The 27,502-nt window shown below is 35.0% G+C and overlaps 1 protein-coding gene across 2 annotated transcripts in view; it reads left to right on the top strand.

Annotated features, from left to right (window-relative positions):
* The window catches only part of LOC135216107 (probable G-protein coupled receptor Mth-like 1), a 256,897-nt gene that overhangs the window by 193,605 nt on the left and 35,790 nt on the right, over positions 1–27,502 (top strand). For both annotated transcript variants that reach the window (XM_064251144.1, XM_064251145.1), the window contains exon 6: positions 12,740–12,829. In XM_064251144.1, the coding sequence (XP_064107214.1) occupies positions 12,740–12,829 (90 nt within the window). The remainder of the gene's footprint in view (positions 1–12,739; positions 12,830–27,502) is intronic.

Genomic DNA, 27,502 nt, shown 5'->3' with positions numbered 1-27,502 from the left:
CCTTCCACAAACATTTCCTATTTGATGCGCGAACTGATGCACACACGACTGCATTTTTTCTGACATCACGATCATACGACTTCTGACCAGCCAGGTCAACTTGCTCACCTGCGTTCTCGCCAATGCAATTTGACAATGTTATGCTTGTGTATACTTTGTTTCGTTTCAGTGTTTTTAAGCTTTTTCATAACACTCGCGACTGTGTTGTTGCATATTCCATCTACTGGCAACACCGTCCGTCTGCACCCTAATTTGTGATTACTATCATTTCCAGTGGCTTTTACATATATGAGTTAGTTCATCATCATAAATATCATATTACTCAATGATATGAATTTTTGTGAAAATAACGTACCTCAGTCTAATTTATGGAAAGTAAGATGGAATTTTAAGAATTTAAATGTTTTAAAATGCCTCTTTTTTTTTTTTCTTCTTCTTCTTTTTTTTTTTTTTTTTTAACAAGGACATCCATTACTGGGTGAAGTACAGAGTCAACAGCTTTAGTACTACCTGCATATGAAATTGATAGTCTTATCATATTATTGTAGATATTGTCGTTAAGTATTTTATTTAAGAATTTAAGAAATGTATTGCATTCAGCTTTCTGACGCAAAACAAATTATCTTGTTGTCATAATCAAATAATTAGCAACACAAGAAATATATCTGTCCCTCTTGATTATTGTTTTTAGTGGAGACCTGATTTCATGACCTTATCCATCTTTAATTAAGTATTTAGTATTTTAAAGGAAAGGCTTTGCCGACACACCAAAATACCGTCTCTTAACAGAAAATTATAATATGTGCTTACCTGCGTTTGCCAGATAAATGACCCATGGGTTTTTGCTCTATTAAGTTTTTAGTATGTTTGAAAATTATATTCGCTCCCAATGGGAGACGTTGAATCTTGGTAACAAGGTAAATGACTTGTAGAGATGGGACGAGTGAAAGGGTATACCCAATACCTTGGTATAGCCCTCCCTCACTCCCCAAACCACGCAACACTTCCTTCAGCCGCCAGACAGAGAACAGATGGCCGCGTATGCCCTCTTCACTGTGTGCTTGTTGTATTTTTGGATAAGTACCTTGTTACCCTTATTCCTTTGCAACCATTTTCTCTTCTTTGATTTTGCATTAGCACTCCATTTGTGTACCTTTTTGGTCTTGCTTTCCCTCATTTTGGAGAGGAAATATGACCAACGCTAGTATTGGGGTTGTTAGCAAGCATACGATGGTTTCATGTTGGACAACCCATATGAGATTTGTTCCTACTTTAGGAGTAAAAGGACCGCAATGTGTGTGCTTCCTGGTCCTCTCACCAGTGGGAAAAGTATGGTGAGATTTTCATGCCTCCAATTTCCATTCCTCTTCCTCCCACCCCTTTTTACCTTCATATACATGAGGTTGAAAACCTTCCTTAATTCAGATGTGTTGAGGACAATAGTCGTATGTACCACGTTACCTAAAGTGTGAAAACATCATATTGGGAGCACTTTTATTTGGTGTTTTTCATAACAGTTTGTCTATTCAACTATCAACTCCATTAATTTATTATCAAGAAAAATTGAGAAAATAAGTTGTCTAATGTAGATTTTCATCGTTTTCTCACACGGTACATATGAGAGAATCAATATCATTTCCATCTCAGTCAGGTTTGTGTTCATCATGAACAAATGCACTGGGAAGGTCCATGTAGAAGTTCTTGTCAATGAGGGCTTCTCACAATCTGCCAGCAGTCAACACCAGGAAGTCATATATTTATCTCCTCCCCCTTTGGCATCTTGATGAATGATAAATTTTAAGGAAACATCTGAATTTAGGTGAAATCACTATATGTCAACTAACATAATGTTTATATATCGAGGTCAGCAAGTGAGTATTTCAGTCACCAGTTTTTCACATGAATGGAAAAGACATGACTTCTACCTGAGGGGTGTCGCTCAAAAGTCCCTGTATAAGTTTTCCTTGGGACTTGTGATGGTTGCTCAAGTTGTGTAGTCCCCAGAGTCTCAATTTGAACTAAATATCTTATCCAGTACCCAAGTCTGGATGTATGACTTGAGTAAATCTATGAAGTACCAGCTGGAATCAAGTATACAGATGAGGGACAGACAGTAAACATCTGTTCTATTGTAGTTTTAGAATGCATTGCCATTTCTCCTTCCTCTTTTAACGAGGGGGAGAAGGACGTGGTAGAGCTTATTTTTAACCCATTATTTAGCAATAGCCAGAATAAGCTACATACAGACTAAACTCCAGTGGGATGTCAAGGTTCTCTGAATTTTTTCCTCACAGAGTTCCTCTTGTTTCAAGTTTCTCCTGGCTCAGACCTCGTCCTATTGCTCTGGCCAACCATTTCACCTGTTAGAAATGGGTAATTCTTTTACATATAAAGGTGTTGGTTGTATCTTCGTGGGAAGAAATAATAATTTTTTTAAAGTAAGTTTTATTTATTTTTTGGAGGTGTATACAAACTAGAACGTTTTATATAAGCTCAATTACCCTGCTCGTCTCTGTAGCCAAATTAAAAAGTGAGAAGTGAGGTTGGGCAATTGAAAGGTCTGTGTATAAGTCTGAATGTATGACTTGAGAAAATCTCTTTCCTTTCCTTGTCTTGTTACTAAGATTCAACAACTAGTCCATTTTATACAGAAAGGTACTCTTACATATCAAAGGCTCTAGTTGTAGTATACCTAGGAAAAATGCAAATTACCATAAAAAAAATTAGCTATGATTCATTGCATTCATTAGATATTTGCACAAATAATGCAATTTTAGGTAATTGAACTGTTCAAATAATTTATTAGTATGTAGGAAGTTTGCTGGGTATAATAAGGAATAAAAATTTGACTGGTAAAAAGAGGAACAAAGTATTTGCTGGGAAAAAATTGGGATTAAAATCTTTGCAAGGTAGAATTGAGAAAGAAAACTGTATATTGATGTTATAATTCCAGGAAATATTTCATAACAATGTTGTTTACTTCAATTAATAGAACTGGCCATTTTACCCAATAGCAGGAACAGTAATTATATAAGGTATGATAATATTGCCGTCTTTAGATTTATATTTGCTTGTGATGTGTGTTATCTTTAAATTTCCAGTGCTCCCTTGGGACTAAAAGCACCTTTGTCATAGAATCATAGAATGGTATATTGGATTTCTCTGGATGGTACTGAAATTGAAACTGATTGGTTTGTTTACTATGTGTTATCAACTAGTGAACTTTTACACACACACCTGCTGGTGTTTCAAATTCCCCAGGTGACCTCCACTTATCAGTGATAATTCCCTTTGGTATTTTTTTACGAAGAAGAGAGAAATGGATATTAAACAAGATTCGCACTGTAGCAGTTAATTTTTTTTATTTAATTCTTTGATGCTGGCAGTAGTCTTTTTATCTCCATGAAGTATGCAGCTGGAATAGTGAAGGTTCTGTAACTTGGAACAGAACAAATAATTTTTAGTGATGCTTTTCCAAACCAACAGTTTTTTTTAATACAAATTCTGTAACAAGAAATTTGGCTTTAGCCAGTGTTCCTGAATATGGATGGATTAGTGGAAATGACAAGCAGGATAGTGCATGCTGATGGGCAGGCTAGAACAGAAACTCTTTTTCTCGTGTCCTTGTCCAATAAGTGGGTAGATTGTTAGTCCTTGGAGATTGTTTGTAGATCGTTGAGGTGTTTCATTGTTGTTAGCGTGTCTAATTCTTTGTAATGTAAATTAATTGAATTTCTTTCCTAGGTCAGTATTACCATCCCTATATTAAAATTTCTCTAGTGATGCAGAAGCTGTGCTCCTCCTTAGCACAGCTTTATGGCACCATCCTGAAGGTAGCTCATCAATCCCCTAGACTGATTATTGCTAGTCATCCCAGTATATAAAACTTAGTGAAGCTCATATATGTCACTTTAGCAGGGCAACAAACCAGAATGAACATTAGACAACGCTGTCACCTACACTGTAATAAAACACACACACACACACACACCCAAACCATTAAAAAATTGGTGGGTACTTCATGTACAATGTACCCCCAGGCATCCCCTAGATTCAACACCGTGAATCAAGGCGAGAAGATAGAGGAGGGAAGGAGAGCTCCCTATGCTTCCTCTCCTAACACTATGCCAACAACGGATAAAGGTCCTAAGGTACTACAATTTTCAAACACATTTACCACTTCCTTCAGGTAATGAGTTGCGAACACTGACTTGCACTTCCATCATATAGATTGTAAGATAGATGAGAGAGACATATTGTGCCTAAAAGCAAGAGAGGTGGTGACAGCTCGCACCTCATGAGCTTTCACCTTAAAAGAAAGCAGGATGTCCTTTTGTATCCAAGAGTGATCTTCGGAAATCAAGTCTCTCAAAAAGTAATCTATAGCATTCTATGACATGGGTTGGGTATTATTGGCCTAATAACCATTGTCCTAATACAACTGGTCCGATGTGAATTGCTCTAAAGCCAATTCATCTAACACCAGTTGGCTCAGTAGTAATAATGTAAATATCAATTCGCCCATATGTATAAGTGCAGTTATTCCTCACAGAACATGTATAATTTGGTTATTTACATGTTTAAAATGTTTTCTTCCAATTTTAACTTGAACAAATATTTAGTATCTACGAGCCCTTTATCGTGGAAACAACTTTCTGCGAAATTGTGTTATCAGAAAGAGTAAAACAAAAACTTGCTCTCAATGGTTATTTGTACACACTCCGCACAAAGTAAATGCAAAAGACAAGTGACAAGGAAACTTTTTATTGGAGTTGTGAAAATAGAGCATGCAAAGCTACTGCAGTTACTCATTGCAAAGATAACAGACCTTTCTAAAAAAGGAAAGTGAACATTCCTGCGCATCTGCTGAGGCCAGTAGAGTTCATGTAGTGAAATACCATAATACCGTTAAACAAAGAGCTAAAGAAACTTATGAAAAGCCATGTAAAATAATTCAAATTGTATGTAATTCAGTGGATTCAACTATTATACCTTATATTGGGGATAAAGGAGCTCTTGAAAAAGGCATAAGCAGAATGCATACAGGGGAATTACTAGAACCAAAAACTTTAGATGATCTTGCTGTTACAAATGAGTACAGAAAAACACTGTCTGATGAGCCATCTCTAGTGAAAGAGTTCAGTGTTGGAGATGATAAGATGCTGTTGTTTAATACCAATAGAAACTTGAAGAAACTTAATTGAAGATGTATACCATTTTGGATAATGGATGGAACATTCAAGAACGTCGCTACAGTTTTCAAGCAACTGTACACAATTCACGCTCAATTGGACCAAATGACAGAAGTATATTACCTTTGATTTATGTTTTGATGTCACGAAAAAGCAGTGAATGTAACATCCAGTGTTTCCGTGATTATACTGCAGATTGTGAAATTTACCTTTCTCCTGAAATGCTATTACTGCTCTAAATGGTGCAATAAATCTAACTGAATCCGAAATGCCTAGGATTGTTAACAGGTATTGTTTTTTTCATCGTTGACAGAACATCTAAAGAAAAATAATTTCCTCTGGTTTGAAATCCTTATATGTTATTATCTTTATACCAATGGGTTCATTATACTACTAATTACATCATACTGATTATCTTTAGACCAAATGGTCCATTATACTGCTCAACATTGGACCGGGTGTCTTTAGACCAACTGGTCAATTAGACCAATCAATTTTAAACTAGTTGTCTGAATACCAATAGGTCTATTAGACCATTTCGCATTGGACCAACTGGTGTTAGACCGATGGTCATTAGACCAATCATCTGGGACTGCTTTGACATTGGATTAGAAAGATTCCTAACTGAATATCAGAGATGGCTAGAAGGCTCTCTAATCTTTTCAGTCGTCTGTAAGTAATATCATAGGGCTCTCACCAGACATAAAAGCCTCTCTTCCTCTTCTGGTCCAAGAATGTCCAGCAAGCTTTTAAAGGGCAAACCGGCGCAATATATAATGCCCCATTATACTGAAAGTGCTTCATTCTACCTTATGATTGAAGGGATGAGCTTAAAAATTTTACCACTTATACAGCTAATACCAAAAAAATACGAGGGGAGAAATAATGATACTCAACCTCATTAGTTCATACATTTTGCAGTTAAAAAAGTATTTTGAAACTTTTCAAAATATGGCAAATTGTTGTTCACTCCTGAAAAATGTAATTTAACACTAAAAGGAAGTGGCCTTGAGTGGAGAAATGAGAGATCACAACAAAGAAAAGAGAAGAAAAACTATGGCAGAGGGCCGATATTACTTAGGAAGGAGGAATTTACATAAAAACTGGACTGTAGTTTTAAATGCACTATATTTACATTAATTTACATAGGTCCAGGAACCAATAAGGGTTGATTGTCGATCCACCGGAAGCATGTGGCTAGGGCAACCAGACAGCTTTTAGAATTTTGCGCAGACGGGTTATTGAAAATGCAAGGCTTACTCCAAAGGGTTCCCAATGTCTCGCATAATCAGGCACTGTGTTTTTCTGCAAAGAGATTGTATCCTAGGATAAGTACTGGGGCAAGGGAAACATGTGGGGGAGCGTGACCCACTACTTTCTTTCAATCAACAAATTAACAAACCGCTCAGAGGAGTTGGAAATGACTGGGAGTTCACAGAAGGAACTATTACGTTGCTTGAATTAACTAGGGGATGTTTACTAGTATTACAAGGGGAGTAATCACAGCATTGAATTAAGATTGGGGGAGTGAGAAGCTAAACAAAGGAGGGGGAAGTCGCCTTGGAAGACTGAACATGAAATACAGACAAAAGGCAAAACAATTCCCTGGCTGAACTGGAATTTACTCTCACAGTACCTGGAAATCCTGGGCTTGGTAGTCTTCTTATCTGCTGATATTTCTGTGCACTTTGGAAGTATAAAAATACTTGGGACTTCCCCAGAGGAGGCAGGGGGAGCAGAAAGGGGTGAAGTGGTGTCTGCAGGGTGAGGTAACAGGAGCTTCTGAGCGCTCTGCGCTCTGTCGAGGTTCTGAGAGGTTCTGAGGACGAACTGCTGGGTCCCTGCCCTTATAAGACTTCTCCCGGTAAGCACCGCCCAATCCCTGTTGGGGGTAAATGGGAGCAGAGATAGCTTTCTAGAGAATGGAGGCTTTCAGTTCAAAGAGGCAACTCGCATATAGACAAGGATGATGAATCTTGTTATAAGAAATCTTAACTTTCCTTGGTTTTGGCTTAAAATCTTGAACAAGATATATAGTTACTAAACAAGCTGTAAAAAATTTCATTGAATACTGAAGCATTTATTTCTGAAAATAAATAAGTTTTCAGAAAACAGCGAAAGAAAAAAATTATAGCTTATTTTGTAAACAATTAAACTTTCACGTTAGAAAGTTGGTTTTTGCACTAAAACTACATCATATAAGAAATATGCCCTGGGTAAATCTAAATAATAGGGCTGCGTTGGGTATTTCCTTAGAAATTGACTTTTTCTATAGTATTTTTATTGCTAATCGAGAATTTAACGTTATTTTTTGTCAGTCGACTGTAATTAAGCTATAATTTACCTTAGAACTCTATCCTATGATAAGGGAGAACTGTTGGAAATGCAGGATTTTGGGTTGGGTAAAACACGGCCAGAACTCTATCCTAAGGTAAAGGGGACCGATGAAAAAGGGGGGTTATGGGTGGGAATTTCCCCACCAGGAGAAGGTTGTAGCATGTTATTGTGGTATTATTTTCATGAGACATTAGAAACAAAAAAAAACACAAATGAAGGACGAATAAACTGACAGTGGTAGCCATTTCACATGCAAACCCCATCTACTACTACTACTACTATTACTACTACTAGTCTATTGGATGCTATTGTGCATGCACAATGTTACTGGGGAGCTTTAGGCGCAAAGTTTTAGGACGATTCCATACCTAGCCCTCATTGACATCAAAATGGGGATGGGTGGGGCTTTAATGCATGATTTATACATGATTTGTAGGAGACTCTCCTTGCTCTTTCTGATATTTCCTGCCATCTGTTTACGTTGCGGCATTTTAGAACTCGTTAGTCAATCATAACAATTTCTTCATTTCTACTGTGATTTGTAAGGACTATGCTTTATCTGCAAATTTATTGTACATGTTCCTACAATCGCGTTGTTCTTAAACTACATTATCTTGTTCTTTACTTATAAAATTTGCCCTCATATCATATTTAATGTTATGCATTTACAAGCATTGAGTTTTTTTTTAGTAAATTTTCATCTGTATTTCTTGATAACCTTTTTTTCTGTTTTATTTCCACTTCAGTCAGTGTTCCATACATTTACTTGGCCATGTAACACCATCATCCCAACATACTGTATTAGGTAGTTTAGGTGGTAGGTAATGGCTATTGTTAACCTCCTGTAGCCCATGTGGCTAGCCTGCGCAGGGTAACATTACCACTTGCCAGTATAGTATATGAGCTTGCCAATAATCTTTAAAATTGTAGATAAGGAGCGAAGAGCCATTCCGCCATCCCCAACTATCCTATTGCCCCTATGGTGCGTAATCTTTTTCGCTCGAATCCATTATGTATGTATGCATAAATAATATGTAAAATAGGTGCTCCACCCATAATATTTGTATGGATTGGTATTTCCTTTAAAATATGATTTCTTTGGTTTTATAGAAATTCTCATGTCCATTTCAAGACCCTGTGTTTTCACGTATTTACTCAGTACTGCACATTATCTTTTGTAATTTTTCTTTAAATACATCGTCAAATTACCACACTATTGTGAAATCATCCCCCTTGATGTCGTCATTCTATCAACCAGTCACAGGCGTGATCACCGACCCAGCACATGTAGTCTAATTACGTTTCCATATCCACTTAACTAAAAGTTCCCGTGCACTCAACATCACCGTCTTCTCATTTTTAAAGTACCCTTATTTTCCCCATTAATTGCGGTAACAGTTCTGTTAATTAACGTGATTTCCATTTATATCATTGCGGTAATTACATCAAATTTTAATTGAGAACATTGGGTTTTTACCTCCACGGTATGAGGCAACGAATTCAGACTCGTATGTTCATTGAATAAGGTACGTGCTTTTGTGATTTGCAGTCATTGTTCAAACGTTATCCTTGTGATTGCGGTATTTTATTTATATTCGGTGGTTTCGACGAATTTTGTGTGTTATATATAAATGCGTATTGGTTTGCCATGAGTGTTGCCTCGGAACAAGTTAAGCAATCTTCTTTGCTTACTTTAGTGATGTCATTGTACCACCCATCTCCGTTTCTGTGCACCAATCACAGAGCTTGTCAAGAACGCAACGCTAGTCTAATATTCCATGGCTTTTTCTGCACCAACTTTTGTCTTTGAAATTGATTTCTCCTGCAGTTTATGTGGTGTTTCTGTTTCCTACAGTTTCAATGCTTTTGATGTAGATGTAGTGGTCTTTGCTGGTCAACTGCTATTTATGCCAAGGTCTCTCTACCTACCCCACCTTCGCACAGCTGTGGAACATATGGCTCCCTGGCAGTTATCATGTCCGCCGAATTCTACAGAACACAAACATGGGCGCTTTGTTTACGTGAGTTCTCCGCCACCCAAAATCCCGAATTCTCAAGTCCCCTGTCATTGTTGTGTAGAGATAGAGGGTAAATAACAGTTGTCCGACAAAATATAGCTGCTTCTTCTTCATCAAAGGCGCTAAAACTGTAGGAAAAATCAGTTTCTAATTTAAAAGAAATACCCATTTATGGAGCGCGCCGATGCCATAAGGCCCCATTATAAAGTAAATTACTTTCTACCTAATGATTGAAGGTTAGGTATTTCCTTCTCATTTTTAGAACTTATTCTACAAATAATGCTGAATAAACGCAGGTCTTGTTTCAGTCTTCTTGGAGGTCGAAGCATTGCATTGTGGAAAAAAGTTACTTTTCAGGAAACAGCAAAAGAGCAATATTTTTGGAATAAAAAGCGAAAAACATTGAGAAATATTTAGATTCCTGAAGCCAGTTATCCCTATAAGCCATTTTCTCTATTATGCTGATGTTAGAAAATTTATTTTAGTATTTTAATGGATAACAGTTATCTTATTAATAAATTTCTTTATTTCCATATTTGTCTTCCCTGCTTTTTTTTTTTTTTTTTTTCTTCCACAATTTGTCGTTCACAGTTTCGTAAAAAAGACGAACAGTCTAAATATGCTTTTCAGCGATAACGTTTCTAGATATTTTGTTTACCGTTTGACAGTCCAAAATAGTGTATATCTTAAGCTTGATCCAATGTAGGATCATTCACAGAGACTTACGATTTTAAAATCTGTCGTTCAGAGTGCCCTACAAGCGATGAACAGAATTGTCCATGAACCAATCTAAACATTCATTTTTAGCAATAATGTTTCTATATAAGTTTATTTTCGCGCAAAACAGACCAAAACAGTGAATAACTTACCTGATCTTATCGTGGGTTATTTATACAGACGTTTTTCACAAGTCTTTTTCACAATTTGTGGTTGACGACATCATACAAGCGATGAACAGAATTGTCAATCGACTAATCTAAAAGAAATTTTTTTTAAGCATTATTGCTTCAGGATATGTATATTTAGACGTAAGATGGATGAAAACTGTTGATAACTAAAATTCGATCATTCCTCGAAACTCGGGGTTCAGCGCTCCCCTTATAGTGGTGAAAGAGCGAGATCAGGGATTAGAAGGGTTTTCATACTTGGCAAGGAACCAAAGAGAGAGAGAAAACAAACTGCATTTCCTTGAACAAAGCCAGTTCTCTTGTACATAGCCTGAAGCTTGCTGATAAGCTTGGCAGTGCCCAAAGCAATAACAAAGAGTCTTCCTAGAAGACCCCGAAAAGAGATGGAGCGCAGGAGTTCGAAAACTTGACCTGAAAGCCACTTTAAAAGTACGTCGAGATTCCTAGAGATGTTATCAGACTTCCTTTGCTGAGTTGTATCAAAGGATTTAATGAGGACTTTGGAGTCCTGGTAATGGGAGAGGTCCAGAGACCTCTGTGTGAAGACCAAACTCAACATGACCCCATAAGCTACCCTTTGATGGTAGAGGATGATAAAGCCTGGGTCACACATTGACAGTTTCAAACTGCGTTAGTCGTAACGGCCGAAATTTTGCTCATTACGACTCCACTACGCTCCCATTACAACCAATTCGCCATAAATCAGCATAAGTCGTAACCAAGTTCCTGAGTTTGACGACTTTGCACCAGTGATGGCGACTAGTCGCCGTCATTCCACGACTACTGTCAAAAGTTTTCCATGGCAGGGCACAACACGCAACAATTTAGTAATGGCCTATTGACTTAAGGCATTTTATTACGCAAGTTGTAAAAAAAAATGGCGATTGACGGCATTCAGTACAACATACGCCATGCAGGTACTTGACAAACCCACAAAGTGTGCAGTGGGGCTACGCAGCGAGTCAGAATGTGTCAAGTGAGTCGGCGGCCTATAAATGTAGTTCAAGGGCTTAATTAATTACCCACAGCTGCGTCGTTTTTCAATTTGAGTAAAATATATTTTGAATTCAAGATTTTCTGTATTCTTGATATAATTTAAGAACCTCAGATATAGCCAAATATGACACTGAATACAACTTAAACGAAACTATCTTCGGTAATATAAATAAAGATGAAGTTTAACTTTTATTAATAAAATTTGCAATTTTTCAACATGATTTTCTGTCACAAGTTCACTGCATTCACTTTAAATTTATTAGCATGTTTTGGAGGACAAGAAATGGAAAGGCATTTTCTATTGTGAGTAAAATATATATTGCATTAAAGATTTTCAGTAGGTATTTTTGTTATAATCCGAAATGAAAACTTCAGATATTGATCAACATGAGACTAAATACAACTTAAAAGACTTTATATTTGGCAATTATATAAATATTTTTGCATTTTAAGTTTTATTCTGGAAATATACATAGTTTTTCAACATGATTTGCTCAAGTATTAAAAAGGCATTTTTTATGGTTTTATTATATCATTGATTCCTGTCAATGAAGGAAGCCTGAACGGGAATTCACATAATCACGAAGACGACCACATGTGTCACTGAATCCTTCCGATCTGCAGCACTTCTGGCAGTAGAATTTTTTTTAATCAAAATTAAGGTGTGCAACACAAAAGTGCCCAACAGCAACGACTCAATACGATCACGAAGAAGATTTATGGGGCTCTGAAACACTCTGAATCTATTGGAGATAAATGGAAAATATTGATTTAGTTATTAGACTTTATATAATTATATGGTAGCAATCATGTTCACGACTCAGTACAATCCTGTTACGTAAGTCCGATTTCTGTCTGACACAATAATTCCCGTCTTTTTTCTAGTTGGTGTCCACTTTTGTCTGGTGTATTTTAACCAAGTATATAGGAATTTGTCTTTGGTTGTTCTGTGTATGTTGGAATAATTGATTGATTAGATAAGAATAGCTTCCTTAATGTTCACATTTAATCAACGTCATTGAATGTACAGCATGTTTGTTCATGGTCTGTGTTTTAAATCTGAATGAAGTACTTGCATGGGATTGTCTTCCTCCATTCAGTGTCATTCTTTTGTCTTTTTTATGATGAGAGAGGCATAGTAAGTATTTTTGTGTTTCTTTCGTTGTTGCTTTACTTAAAACGGTAAGTTTACTGGATATTGGGATTATATACATCGATTGTTTTTAAAATGAATAACAACATTTTGATTATAATGAATATGATATTAACAAATGTCTTATTGTTTCAGGATGGGGTTGTACGTCAAGTTGTTTATGGTCATGGGAATAACATGGCTGGCAGAAGTCGTATCTTGGCAAGAGAAAACATGTGGAGCCTGGTAGGTGAACTTCATCATTATTTTGCACATTTAAGAGAACCGCTCATTCTCATATATATATATATATATATATATATATATATATATATATATATATATATATATATATATATATATGTGTGTGTGTGTGTGTGTGTGTGTGTGTGTGTGGGTGAGTGTGTGTGTGTGTGTGTGTGCGCGTGTGGCGTGTGTGAGTGTGTAATTTTTTCTTCTCCAATAGTGTGTACCCCCAATATATAATATATATATATTAATCTAATATATAATATAAAAGATATATTATAATAACTTAATAAATAATATATCCTTTAAATATATATAAATATTATAATAAAATATTAGTTTCTAATATATGATTTTAATTATATATTATAATATAGATAACTTATAAAATATATTTTAACTATATATATATATATATCTACCTCTCTCTATATATTAAAAGTAATATATATATTATATGTTCTGTCTTTCATCTATATATCTAATATGTATTTATTTAATAATAATGTCATTTATCCTCTATATTAAAACTTTATCTATTAATTGTCTTATATATATATATCTAAATCATATATAATTATCTATAAATTATAATATGTAACATATATATCTGTATATATATTATATCTATTATTAAATATATATTATGTCTAATCTAAATATAATGTTAAAATATAGTATATATATATCTAGGTATATATCTCTATATATATATCATCTATATACTGACTATATATATATATATAATCAATATATATATATATATATATATATCTCATATACTATATATATATATATCTATTATACTATATATCTAACTATACTATACTATATATATATATATATATCTATATATATATATCATCTCTATATATCTATATATATATATATATATATATATAGTTATCTATCTATATACTATATATAATATATATATAGTTTATATATATATATATATATATAATTTATAATTATATCTATATATATACATATATATACTATGTGTGATAGTGTTATAATATATAAATATATATATATATTTATTATATATAATATTTTTATGTTATTTTATATTATTATTTGATGTGTGTGTGTGTAATTGTAATTGCCACAATTTCCTCTTAACTTCTCAAATTCTATGCTCTATTTTGGATACGCTTGTCACTACAAAGCCTCGAGGTCCAACTTTCAAAGCAATATGAAGAAATCATGATCTCCGTTAGCGCAAAACGAACCCACGATACCATAGTCACAACAAGGTCACCTTGCTGACCTGACCACGAGAAGGTCGGCAAGGTAACCTCGTTGTGATTATGATATCTTGTGTTTGTTTCCCACTATCGAACATCATGATTTCTTCATATTGTTTTGGATGTTGGATATCGAGGCTTTGTAATGACAAGCATATCCAAAAAAAGAGCAAAGAATCTGAGAAATTAATATATTATATATATTAATATTATATATATATTTATGTAATATAATATATATAATTATAATATATAAATATAGATTATATTCTTTATGTATATATTATATATATATATATATATATCTTTATATATATATATAAATATATTAACCTTTCAGATTCTTTCTATTTTATATATATATATATATTTATACTAGAATATATATCATAATACTTTTATATATAACTTTTCAGATTCTTTGCTCTTTTATATATATAATTATATACATATATATATATATATTATATATATATATATATTATATATATATATATATATTGTGTGTGTGTATGTGTAAATTGCAGTTTAATTATCGATTGACATTAAATCACTTCAGTAAATATCCATAATCTCTGATTCTTTTTGTCCATCATATCATTTTGCAGAAATACTTTTTGTACATTATCAATCTAATTTCAGCTGCGGGGCAAAGCATGTTTTGCCTGAGGCTGTGGAGGAGTAGTAACCTAAACCAATATCTTTCCTTTATTCTTCACGTTATTGCAAGTTTGGGAAACTTTTTTGTTGCAAGAAACCACTGCACTTTTTAATGAGGGCTTATTATGTTTGTGTTGTTGGTTGCATATTTGGTTCTTAACTAGTTAATTTTCAATGATTTGGTCCCATATTGTGTTACAACTTTTCAGAACATATTTGTAACTTAGACCCTCTACATCCAGATGGTTCTTGTAATTGAAGTATTATTTCATTGCAGTACAGATACCTTTGGGTGGGTTTGTTATTCAGAAGATTTAGCCTACAATGAATTTTCCTGGTAGTCCATCTTTTGTAGTGTTCCTGCACAACCTGGGTGGGGAGAAGATGACTCTCTCATTCACTTACTTCTCCATCTTTGTCTGTTGCTGCTACATTTCCTACTGTGTCTGGAGCTGCTACTTCAGCTGCCTTGAAGGACAGGGAACATCTTGTATCTATAGTACTCTCAGTAGTAGATCCTTGGTCGGTGTTTCTTATCAGTGTCTTCGGTTCCTGTGTCCGCTTTCCCTTCAGGGCAGAAGACTAGCAGGACCTTAGAGAGGAATGGTAAGTATGCACCTGGTGCTTTTTTTTGTCATAGTCTTCCTCCTCATTGTTGAGCTCATCGTCTTCCTCCTCCTTATCTTCAACTTCCCTTCCCCTGCTTATTGGAACGAAAGGGATGTTTAGGGCCTCTCACAAGAATTCTCTCTCTCCTCAAAGTTGAACAGGGCTCTTGACTCTTCCAAGCATGATCCTCCAGGATGACTGATGGATGATGGTGAGTCCTGATTGTATTGCCTGGGCTTAGTCTCGAAACTGCATGCATAGGGTTACTAGGGACGGCCCCCTCCTATACCTCTAGTGATACAGGAAGAGGAACATGCAATTTGGTCATTCAGCATGTGCAAAGTCTTCATGCCCCACATGTTCAAACAACATGGTAGGCCTCCCCCGTGGCCTCACAGGAATACAGAGGATAGAGTCAGTACCATCTTCATTCAGCATGTTTGTTCTCTCGCCAGAGTATGCATGTGCCAAGTACTCTAGAAGGTGTTGTCTTAGGGCTCTTATACCTCTCATACTTGTGGTTGGCTGCAGGCCTGTTCCTCTGCTCCTTCTACTAGATGAATATTAGCAGATATAGTGTAGGCGCCAGAACAAAAACAGAGTCCAGGTCCTAGTCCCATTCAGACAGTGACTCTGTTGGGTCACATAAGTTTCTGGAAGGAGTTCCATTCTTTCTTCACAAGATAAGGCAGGACCAAAAGTCAGGAGCATCTTCCTCTTTTGCAGGAGAAGGATGTAACTTGTGTCTCTAGGGATCTTAAGGATCCAGGCTTCCAGAACCCTTTCAGACCAAGCTTGAGTAACTTTCAAGAGATTATTGTGCTCATTTGTGAATGTAATAATCTCAGATTCACAAGTTACTACAGTCTCCGATTGAGCTTTCCCTCAGGTGAGATCCTGAAGCAAGACCATTTGTCAAGTTGCTGTGGTCACAGTTAGCTTTTGGTGTTTTGGACAAGATTGAGCAAGCTCCTTCCCTGTTGCTCAACCAGAGAATGTGTAGGGCACTCCACTTGCACTGGATTCATTCTGTAGGCTGACAAATGACCTACCCCTGGAGAGACATCAATAAGGTGGTTCCTTTTGGGCAACAGAGATGGGCAGCACAGAGCCTGTCACCATGGCTTGTCTCCAGGCTACCTAGTGACTCAACCTATGGTTCAACACATTGGCAGATTTCACATTTAGCAGGTTGTTGGCATCTGGGAAACGGTTTGACTTCCCTCCAGCACCAGAACACCAATCTTTGGGTAAACCTGGTTTTCAAGAGGGACAGGTTCCTTCCCTCTTCTTCCATCAGGTTTCTCTTGAGAGTACCTTTACACTGAGGAAAAAGTTTACTGTTGAGCTCTTCTCTACTCTTTGTGAAGAGTAGTATAACAGAAGTTGAGATAAGATGGATTTTCAGGACTTTATTATCAACTTCATGATGTCAGTCATATCTGGCCAGAGGCCCTAATAGCTAAACATTCAATGTCTGACATTAAGAGGAAGCCAACTTCTTCCATACCCAGATGGGGAACCCTTTCATCTCCTCTCTTAGGGCAGCTAGGAAGGGAGGAAGGGGAAAAAATAGGGGAAGGAGTTGCTGAGAATGGCAATTCCTTGCGTCTGCTGCCATGAGTAGGGATTTTGCCTATCTTACTGCTGAGCAGTGTGATAGAGTCAGGGAGTAGAGCCCTGGGTAGTAACAGTCCTTCAGTATGGATATGGGATTCCATTTAAAGACCATTGTTCAGAACTATCTTAAATACTGATGCTCTTACACCCATACCCTTTGGCTTCACCAAAGTCTCTGGCCCTGTTAGCAGAGGTGAAGGCAGTGAAGGAGAAAGGTACCATAGAAGTGCAATTCCATGCTGCAGGGTCTTACAGTCATCTGTTCAAAGAGAAGAAAGTGAGACGGGTTGGTGACCCATGATCAGTCTTTCCCTTAATCTTTTCACTGCGAATATGTTTTCATGATGAGAGCAACATCTTGCTAATCATGTAACTGACTAATTTTCTCCCTTTTATAATTATTTTGATTCTTTGTTATTTTCATTGCTGTTTTAATATTACACAGAACTTTTAATTTACTATAATGTTTTATTATAGAAGATTGATAAAATATGTAAATGATATGTAGGTAATTATTCAAATACTGAAATATGTGGCTTTTATTGGGGATTCATTTCAATATGATACTTCTCAAAGCATGGATAAAAGTGATGCCATTTTAATTACTTGGTATGGAAACCTTTATTGCAAACTTTTACACTTGCTTTTGGTGAAAAATTTCAGCTGGAAAAAACCTACAAAAAATAAATAATAGTCTTGGCATTTTGTAGAAAATGGGCATTTATTATCTCCAATAAAGGTTTCAGGGCACCATTTTTTTATTATAATTATTATTATGTTACTGAAGGTCTAGTCCTTCTCCTGAGATTATCCTGTAAGTTAGAAATCAAATGTTGGTAAAATATAGACAAAAGCTTCATAAAATAACGAGAGAAACACGTTATCTATTACAAGCTTGCTATCCAAACTTGCTATCTGAGATCAGTCCCACATCATGGACAAGACTTTTCAATGACTGAGGATATCAGTCCTGCTCCGCAGAAGGGTTAAACTAGTTTGTCATCCAGATGGAAAAAGTGCATTTGGTGCTGGATTCCATCAGACAGGAGAACTTCAAGATATTGATAGACCTGAAGGATGTGTACCTTCAAGTGGCCACCCATCATGACTAGAAGTTCTGCCGCTTTGTCTGGAAGGGTTTTTGCCTTGGTTTCAGCCTGGGCCTGCTTATTTACCTGGCATCTTTCAAATCATGCTTGCTCTCAGACAGAGATTACCTCCTCTCCTAAGCCATGAGTTGGGAATCATTTTGGGATAAATAACATCTTAAGCTCAATCAGAAAAGAAAGTACTTAAGCATGCCATAGACTCAGCAGCAGTGAAAACCTTCCCTTCAGGTTCTTGAGTGAGCAAGTTAAGAGATGCAATGGTGTTGTTACTGATCCACCAGGAACAGCCAGCCAGCTCAGTAACACTCAGCTGCTCAAGAACCTTCTCAACTCATGTCCCTGAGTCGAGAGGTCAATGAGGGAAAAGCGCGATGAACAGATAACAAAAACTTCTTAGCAAGAGTTACATGGAATAGAAATGCAGAAGCATCTCTGCATGGAAGGATATGCTTCTATTTTCAAATGCATTGAAGGTGGGCTTGGGTTCACACCTGAAAGACGTGTTCATTTCCAGATTGTGATTCGGCTAACATCACTGTCGTCCTGATCTCGTCCCCGTCCACTGGACTGTGGTTCGATCCCATGAGGGGACGAAATTATCAACTAAGAAATTTCCTTTCGGTTTACGTATATGAAAATATATCAATTCCTAGATATTAAAGGACGTTTGTAGCTCGAATAATTTATATGAATCACGGTGATGTGATATTTATTCATATATATATGTATATATATATATATATATATATATATATATATATATATATATATATATATTATGGTATACTTTATATATATATATATATATATATATATATATATACATATATATATAATATATATATATCTATATATATATCATATATATATATCTATATATATATATCTATACATATATATATTATATATTTTCATTAAGCTACAAATGTTCTTTAATATCCAATTTGCTCTACCTTTGAATTAATATATTTTCATATGTTAACTGAAGAGGAATATTTTAATTGATAATAATTTTTTCCTCCCGTAGATTCGAACCAGCAGACAGAGGAGAAATCAGGACTTCACAGACTCGGCCAACAAGTTAGGTTATAAGTTGATGCCGATTCTGACCTTACAAATCACCATCGAACTCGGGTATTTGTAATTAGAATTGATATCCAACACCCTGTGCCATGTTATCCAAGTCGAACGTTTGCTGCACATAGCCATATTATGAATTTTTATCACATCACCGTGATTCATATACATGCATTAAACTACTAATGTCCTTTAATATCCAATTTGCTCTACCTCGGAATTAATATATTTTTATATATGTTAACCGAAGGGGAATTTTTCAGTTGATATAATTTCATCCTCCCGTGGATTCGAACTGCAGACTGACAGAGGAGAAATCAGGGCTTCAGTGACATACCGATTCGGCCAACAAGGACATGTGTAGCTTAATGTATGCACATGAATCACAGTGATGTGATAAAAATTCATATATGGCTACATGCGGCAAACGTTCAACTTGGTTAACATGGCAGAGAGGATTGGATATCAATTCTAATTACAAATACCAGAGTTTGACGGTGATTTGTAAGGTCAGAATCGGTATCAACTTATAACCTCACTTGCTGGTTGAGTCGGTAATGTCACTGAAATCCTGATTTCTCCTCTGGTTGTCCACTGGAGTCAGGAATATGAGACAGTCCCTAGCTTTTGGAAGAACTTCTCTGTAGTACCCCAGGTAATGTGTGAAGGTGTATGTCTTAGCCAGACAACCTTTACCTCATTCTGCTAGAGGGATGTTACCTACAAGTCCCTGGATACGTTCTTTGGACTTGGGGTGGACACTCAACAAGTTGTGTGGACACCATGACCTGACCAGATGGAAAGTATCTCATCTGAGTACTTTAATCAAGTATAAGTGTGAATGTATACTTGTTGGCTCTAGACTGGATACAGGTAACTGTACTTTGAGTATCCAGTCTGAGTTTAATTTCTAAGATTTGCCTCCCTCTGCCTTGCCTTCCTTTTAACAAGGTTGGGGAAGGCAAGTTAGAGCTTACCCTGAGCTCTGTAATTGTTATTGACCAGAATTAGCTGCCTACTATTTTGATTTTCTCTTTGGAGGATTTCATGGTGGTCCTCTGAGTGTCTTGTTGCATAAGTGCCTTCTCTCAAGCAGAGGCTCATTCATGCCCAGAGCCTTACCATTCTGCCAACCCATTCATCAGAGCAAGTATGATATTGGAGATGTCATTGCATTCTCTGTTTCCATGCACAACACTGGATATGACATTTCTGGATAGGATTCAACTCCAGTCAGTTGTCAGAGACAACCTCCCATCTAAAGAGTAAGCTTCTATGTATTTTTCTTAAAGTGTGCAACGAAAGCCTCTTGTAACTTAACCCTACTTCAACCACTTAATTAGTCCCTTTGGTCAAAGGAAAAAGTGGGAAATGACATAGGGTGAGTGAGAGGTGTTCTCTGTGTTCACTCTCATAACTACGAGTTGATTAATAACTTTGTTATCAAGTTCAAAAATTACTCCAATTCACATTGTGCATACTGCTATATGAAAGAGTCTGGTCTGTATACAGTGCCTATGGAAAATGCATATTACTTTAAAAATATTTATATTTTTTCCTGCAGGAAAGTTTTATATTCATTAGTGAATATCTAAGAACCTACCCCAGATAATGAATAGGTTTCCAGCAATAATTCTCACTGCAGTTTTGTTTGAGTCTTCCCTTTATTTACTGAGCAATACTATAGTATAGTCCTGTAAGTTTTGAAAGGATATTCTGCTTCCCTTTTTTTTTTTTTTTTTTTTTCTTTTTTTTTTTTTTTTTTTTGGTAGCCTATACCATCCTTACTTATGGAGGGCACATCAATCCCACAAAGCTGGCCCTCACAATCTTTGAAGATGATGAGTTTTGAGTTGGTCTGAAAATGTAGATAAAACACATCCTCTGAACAGAAATGTCATGTGCGATATGATAAAGAGTTTGATATTACAAAATGAAATAATAGCATTGATTAACGTACCACAGGATAGGCATTGTAGCTGTGTTTTGTGAACATAGCATCTATAGTATTAATGGTTACTTCTTCAAACTGCTTCTCTGTGGCTCATGCTTACAAATGAGAGTGTGCAATGGCTATTTCCTCATGGGTAAAAATAAGCCATTTAAATATACCAGTAGGACGTCCTAACTTAAAGTAAGGCCACCCCGGACGTGGCAAGCGTTGAGGTACAGGCATGACTTGCGCGGGAGAGCAGCGTGAAAGCGACACATGGCCACACCAGAAATGTAACCCTCCCACACTTCACTTTCATCAGTCGAAGCTATACTACTTCTTTGCAAATATGTCATTGTCACGTTTGCGTAAGAAATTGCCTTTAATCGAACACCTGAGTATCAAACTTGATGACCCAATGGTCTTTTGATGCTTTGCTTGCAATAGTAGAAGTTAGGCTCACAAAACAAACGACGAACTATAGACAACCCATCTCTCCCGAAGAGAGACTAGCAATAATAACTTTAAGGGAAATGAAAAGAAAATATGGATTTTAACCTTTTGTTATTACAAAACTAACTGCAAATAAGGTTACTTCCTGAAAGATACTTAGAAAAAACAAAGGAATCAGAATTAATTGGAAATCATATAAAACCCAATTAATAATTTACCGGTATTTAAAAAGCAGTTCAATGGTAAAACTTACATAAAAGAAAGTAACACCAGGAAAATTCAGTTTTGATTTTATTGTCATTGTTAACATTAATGAAGTACAAATTACCATGAATATTTCATAAATCAGTGATGCTGTACTGAGAATTCATATACTTATCAAGTGTATAGTTATCGAGTCTATGCAGTTGAACAGGGCTCATTTATGAGTGCATAATAGTTTGCTCCTTTAAGTTTACGTAGGGATTGGGCGTTGAATTCATGACGCCGATGGTCACATTTGAGGGCCTCATTCTGTTCTCCTTCTTTCATTTCTTTAAATAAAAAGTTTTTGTATTTATTTTTTTTTACAGTAGGTCTCGCAAGGCTCTCATTCGAAACACCTCCCCAATCAATTCTTCTGCAGCCATTATGGCCAGACATGACTTACTGAACAGGTGATAATTCGGCAACTGATGGAAAATGGTGTTGTTTTGGGTGAAGACGCTGGGAACTGCCTCAGGGTCATGCCTTCCTGCTTGTCCGGTGTGGCCAGTGGCCACCCACATAAGATACATTATGATTCGAATAGCCATGAGAAGGGGAACCTCTCCCCTGCAACCTTCGTTCATGCTCGCTCACCGTGTCCGGTGTGGGCGCACCTGAAGGCGATAACACGCGAAGATTTAATCTAATCCATCAAAGGGTCAACTAGGTGACTACTACGTATCTCTGAACTCTCTGCTACATAATTATTATCGTTAATTGCATTTCAAATAGTATTTAATAAATCTTATCTGGGATGAAACAAGGCAGATATTTAAAGATAAACCTTATATGGGATGAAATTGAAAGATGGAATGTTTTATCTGCTGAAAGAATTTTTCTATTATCTTTAATACATTTGGAGATATTAGCATTTGAATGGCATTAGGGACTAAAGCAATGATTCAATCATAATTTAAATGTGAATTTATATGTTAAAATTAAAATTTAAAATAAATCTTATATGGGATGAAATTGAAAGATGTACATGCATCGAGCTATAGCCTCTTGCGGTGGCAGTGTTGGTTAAAGCTTCACTGTCGTCCTGGATTTGTTTGGTTTCGATGGTTCGCGCCCGGGATCCGACAAATCTCTTATCGACTAAAAAATTCCCCTTCGGTTAAACATATATGAAAATATATTAATTCCGAGGTAGAGCGAATTAGATATTAAAGGACATTTGTAGCTCGATGTATTTATATGAATCACGGTAATGTGATATGACTTATATAATGGCTATGTGCTATGTGCTGTCAAAAGCATTACAACATTACCGAGGTCGAGGTGGGTTCAGTCTCCAAACAACGAATACCTGAGAGTGACAGGTATTTGTAGGTGAGAGGCAGCATAAACCTACAGTCTCTTGTGGTGGCGGTGTGGGTTAAAGCTTCACTGTCATCCTGGATTTGTTTGGTTTCTATGGTTCGCACCCGGGAGCCGACAAATCTCTTATCAACTAAAAAATTCCCCTTCGGTTAAACATATATGAAAATGTATTAATTCCGAGGTAGAGCAAATTAGATATTAAATACATTTGTAGCTCGATGTATTTATATGAATCATGGTAATGTGATATGACTTACATAACAGCTACGTGCTGTCAAAAGCACTATAACGTTACCATGGTCGAGGTGGGTTGATGCAGTCTCCAAACAACAAATACCTGAGAGCGACAGGTATTTGTAAGTGAGAAGCAGCATAAATTTATAGCCTCTTGTGGTGGCGGTGTGGATCAAAGCTTCACTGTCGTCTTGTATTTGTTTGGTTTCGATGGTTCACTCCCGGGAGCCGACAAATCTCTTATCGGGGTTCGGGAGTGAGCGCCGAAGCGGAAAAAGTTTTTTTCAAAAAATCACAGCACGCTTAGTTTTTAAGGTTAAGAGTTCATTTTTAGCTCCTTTTTTGTCATTGCCTGAAGTTTAATATGCAATCATCAGAAATGAAAAAAAATATCATTGTCATATATAAATATTGAAATATATGACAGCACAAAAAAAAAAATTCATATATAATTATATACAAATCGCGCTGTGACCAAAACAATTAAAGCTAACGAGTTAATTTTTTTTTCGTTGTATTGTATACTACATTGCAATCATTTTGGTATATAACACATTGTAAAACGATCAAAGCAACACAGAGAAAATATTATCACAAAATGATGCATGAATTCGTAACACGTGGACGTAAAAAAATGTTTTTTTCAATAATTCACCATAAATCGAAATATTGCGCTAGAGACTTCCAATTTGTTTCAAAATGAAGATAAATGATTGAATATTACTAGACTGTAAGCGTTTTAGCTTACAATTGCATTTTTTGACCATTTTGGTCGAGTGAAAGTTGACCCAATGTCGATTTTTTTTATTCGTGATTTATATGCAAATATTTCGAAAATGATATACGCTACGACCATGAATTAATTTTTTTTTATTCTAAATGAAATTGCGCAAATTTTCATATACAAAACTCTATGTAACGGCTAATATGAAACAAAACAAATATTACGACAATGTGACGTAAGCATTTCGGAGATTTGCGCCGGAGATTCCGAGCGCTGAGGGAAGGGAAAAGTATTTATCAAAAATTCACCATAAATCGAAATACTGTGCTAGAGACTTCCAATTTGTTTCAAAATGAAGATAAATGATAGAATATTACTAGACTGTAAGAGTTTTAGCTTACAATTGCGTTTTTTTTTTTACCATTTCGGTCGAGTCAAAGTTGACCGAACGTCGATTTTTTTCTATTTATCGTGATTTATATGCAAATTTTTCAAAAATGATAAAAGCTACGACCATGAATTATTTTTTATTGTATTCTACATAACATTGCGCACATTTTCATATTTAAAACTCTATGTAAAGGCTAATATGAAACGGTGCAAATATTACGACAATGACGTAAGCATTTCGGAAATTTGCGGCAGAGATACCGAGCACGGAGGGAAGGAAAATATTTTTTTTCAAAAATTCACCATAAATGGAAATATTGTGGTACATACTTCCAATTTGTTTCAAAATTAAGATACATGATTGAATATTACTAGACTGTCAAATTGTTAGCTTAAAATTGCGTTTTTCGACCATTTTGGTCGAGTCAAAGTTGAACTATTGTCGATTTTTTTTCTATTTATCGTGATTTATATGCAAATATTTAAAAAAATTCTAAAAGCTACGACCATGAATTATTTTTGGTTGTATTTTACATGAATTTGCGCATATTTTCATATATACAAATCTATATAACGGCTAATATTTAACGGTGCAAATATTACGACAATTGGACTTAAGCATTTCGGAGATTTGCGGCGGAGATACCGCGTGCGGAGGGAAGGAAAATGTTTTTTTCATAAATTCACCATAAATCGGAATATTGTGCTAGAGACTTTTAAATTGTTTCCAAATTAAGATAAATGATTGAATATTACTAGATTGTAAGAGATTTAGCTTACAATTGCGTTTTTTTACCATTTCGGTCGAGTCAAAGTTGACCAAACATCGATTTTTTTCTATTTAACGTAATTTATATGCAAATATTTCAAAAATAATGTATGCTACGACCATGAAATATTTTTTTTGTATTTTACATGAAATTTCACACATTTTCACATATATACAAATCTATATAACAGCTAATATGAAACGGTGAAAATATTACGACAATGTGACCTAAGCATTTCGTAGATTTGCGTCGGAGATTCTGTGTGCGGAGGGAAGGAAAATATTTTTTTCAAAAATTCACCATAAATCGAAATACTGTGCTAGAGACTTCCAATTTGTTTTAAAATTAAGGTAAATCACTATATATATATATATATATATATATATATATATATATATATATATATATATATATATATATATATATATATATATATATATATATTATATATATATGTTTTTTTCAAAAATTCACCATAAATCAGAATATTGTGTTAGAGACTTCCAATTTTTTTTCAAAATGAATATAAATGATTTAATATTACTAGACTGTAAGAGTTTTAGCTTACAATTGCGTTTTTTACCATTTCGGTCGCGTCAAAATTGACCAAACATCGATTTTTTGCTATTTATTGTGATTTATATGCAAATATTTCAAAAATAATAAAAGCTACGACCATGAATTATTTTTGGATGTATTTTACATAAAATTCCTCACATTTTCATATATACAACTCTATATAACGGCTAATATGAAACAGTAAAAATATTGCGATAATGTGACGTAAGCATTTCGGAAATTTGCGGCAAAGATACCGCGCGTGGAGGGAAGGAAAATGTTTTTTTCAAAAATACACCATAAATCGGAATATTGTGCTAAAGACTTCCAATTTCTTTCAAAATTAAGATAAATGATAGAATATTACTAGACTTTAAGTGTTTTAGCTTACAATTGTGTTTTTTTTACCATTTCGGTCGAGTCAAAGTTGACCAAACGTCGATTTTTTCTATTTATCGATATTTATGTATTATCAAAATTGATAAAAACTATGACCATGAATTATTTTTTTATGTATTCTACATGAAATTGCGCAACTCTATGTAACGGCTAATATGAAATGGTGAAAATATTATGGCAATCTGACATGAGCATTTCGGAGATTTGCGTCGGAGATTCTGTGTGCGGAGGGAAGGAAAATATTTTTTTCAAAAATTCACCATAAATCGAAATACTGTGCTAGAGACTTCCAAATTGTTTCAAAATTAAGGTAAATGACTATATATATATATATATATATATATATATATATATATATATATATATATATATATATATATATATATATACATATATATATATATATATATATATATATATATATACTATATATATGTATATATATATATATATATATATATATATATATACTATATATATATATATATATATATATTATATATAAGCAAATACCACAGGAAAATGATAGTCAGGAATCCAAGTGCTTTCGTCTTTACTAAGACATTGTCAAGGAGCGAATGAAATACAATTGGAGAGAAAGGTCTCAGGTACACAACAAGATCAAGAATACCAGATGGTTAATTGTCAAAAGGGTAAAAATTAAAAGAGATAATCCAGGATTATCGAATATCAAACAGTCACAAACCTAAACAGATTTGACACTAACCGAAATTACAAAGTATCTTTACAGTCCAAAACATGTAAAATCTGAATATATTAATTTTGTTGCTTATATTTATCTACAACTTTTTTCATTATGAAAGCATCAAGTTTAAATAAACCAAGACTTAAATTTAGAACATTTTTATTATTTGACTTGATGAAACAAGATTCAATGATATTCCTTTTAACTGTGTCATTACATGGGATTAAGGCTCTTGCTTGACTCCAGTTAATAGGATGATCTGAATCTCTCATATGTACGAATAATGCATTCAATATTTGCCCAGTTCTTTCAGAATATTGGTGCTGTTTGAGACGTTGTGAAAGAGATTTACCGGTCTGTCCGTAATAGACTTTATCACACTTTTTGCAAGGAATTTCATATATGCAGCCTGGCTTCCAATCTTTAGGAGAATTTTTGATTACTAAACTCTTGACATTAATATTACTGAAAACAACATTTATGTTAAAAAGCTTTAAAAATCTAGGAATATCTAAAAACCTTTTATCATGGGGTAATTTTAGAATGTTATGCTTAATAAATTCAAGTTTGTCATTAGTTGACTAAAATGTTTTTCTAGCTCTTTTCCAT

This window comes from Macrobrachium nipponense, chromosome 6, assembly GCF_015104395.2.
Source record: "Macrobrachium nipponense isolate FS-2020 chromosome 6, ASM1510439v2, whole genome shotgun sequence".
Classification (NCBI taxonomy): Eukaryota; Metazoa; Arthropoda; class Malacostraca; order Decapoda; family Palaemonidae; genus Macrobrachium; species Macrobrachium nipponense.
This window is presented reverse-complemented; position numbering and strand designations above follow the sequence as displayed.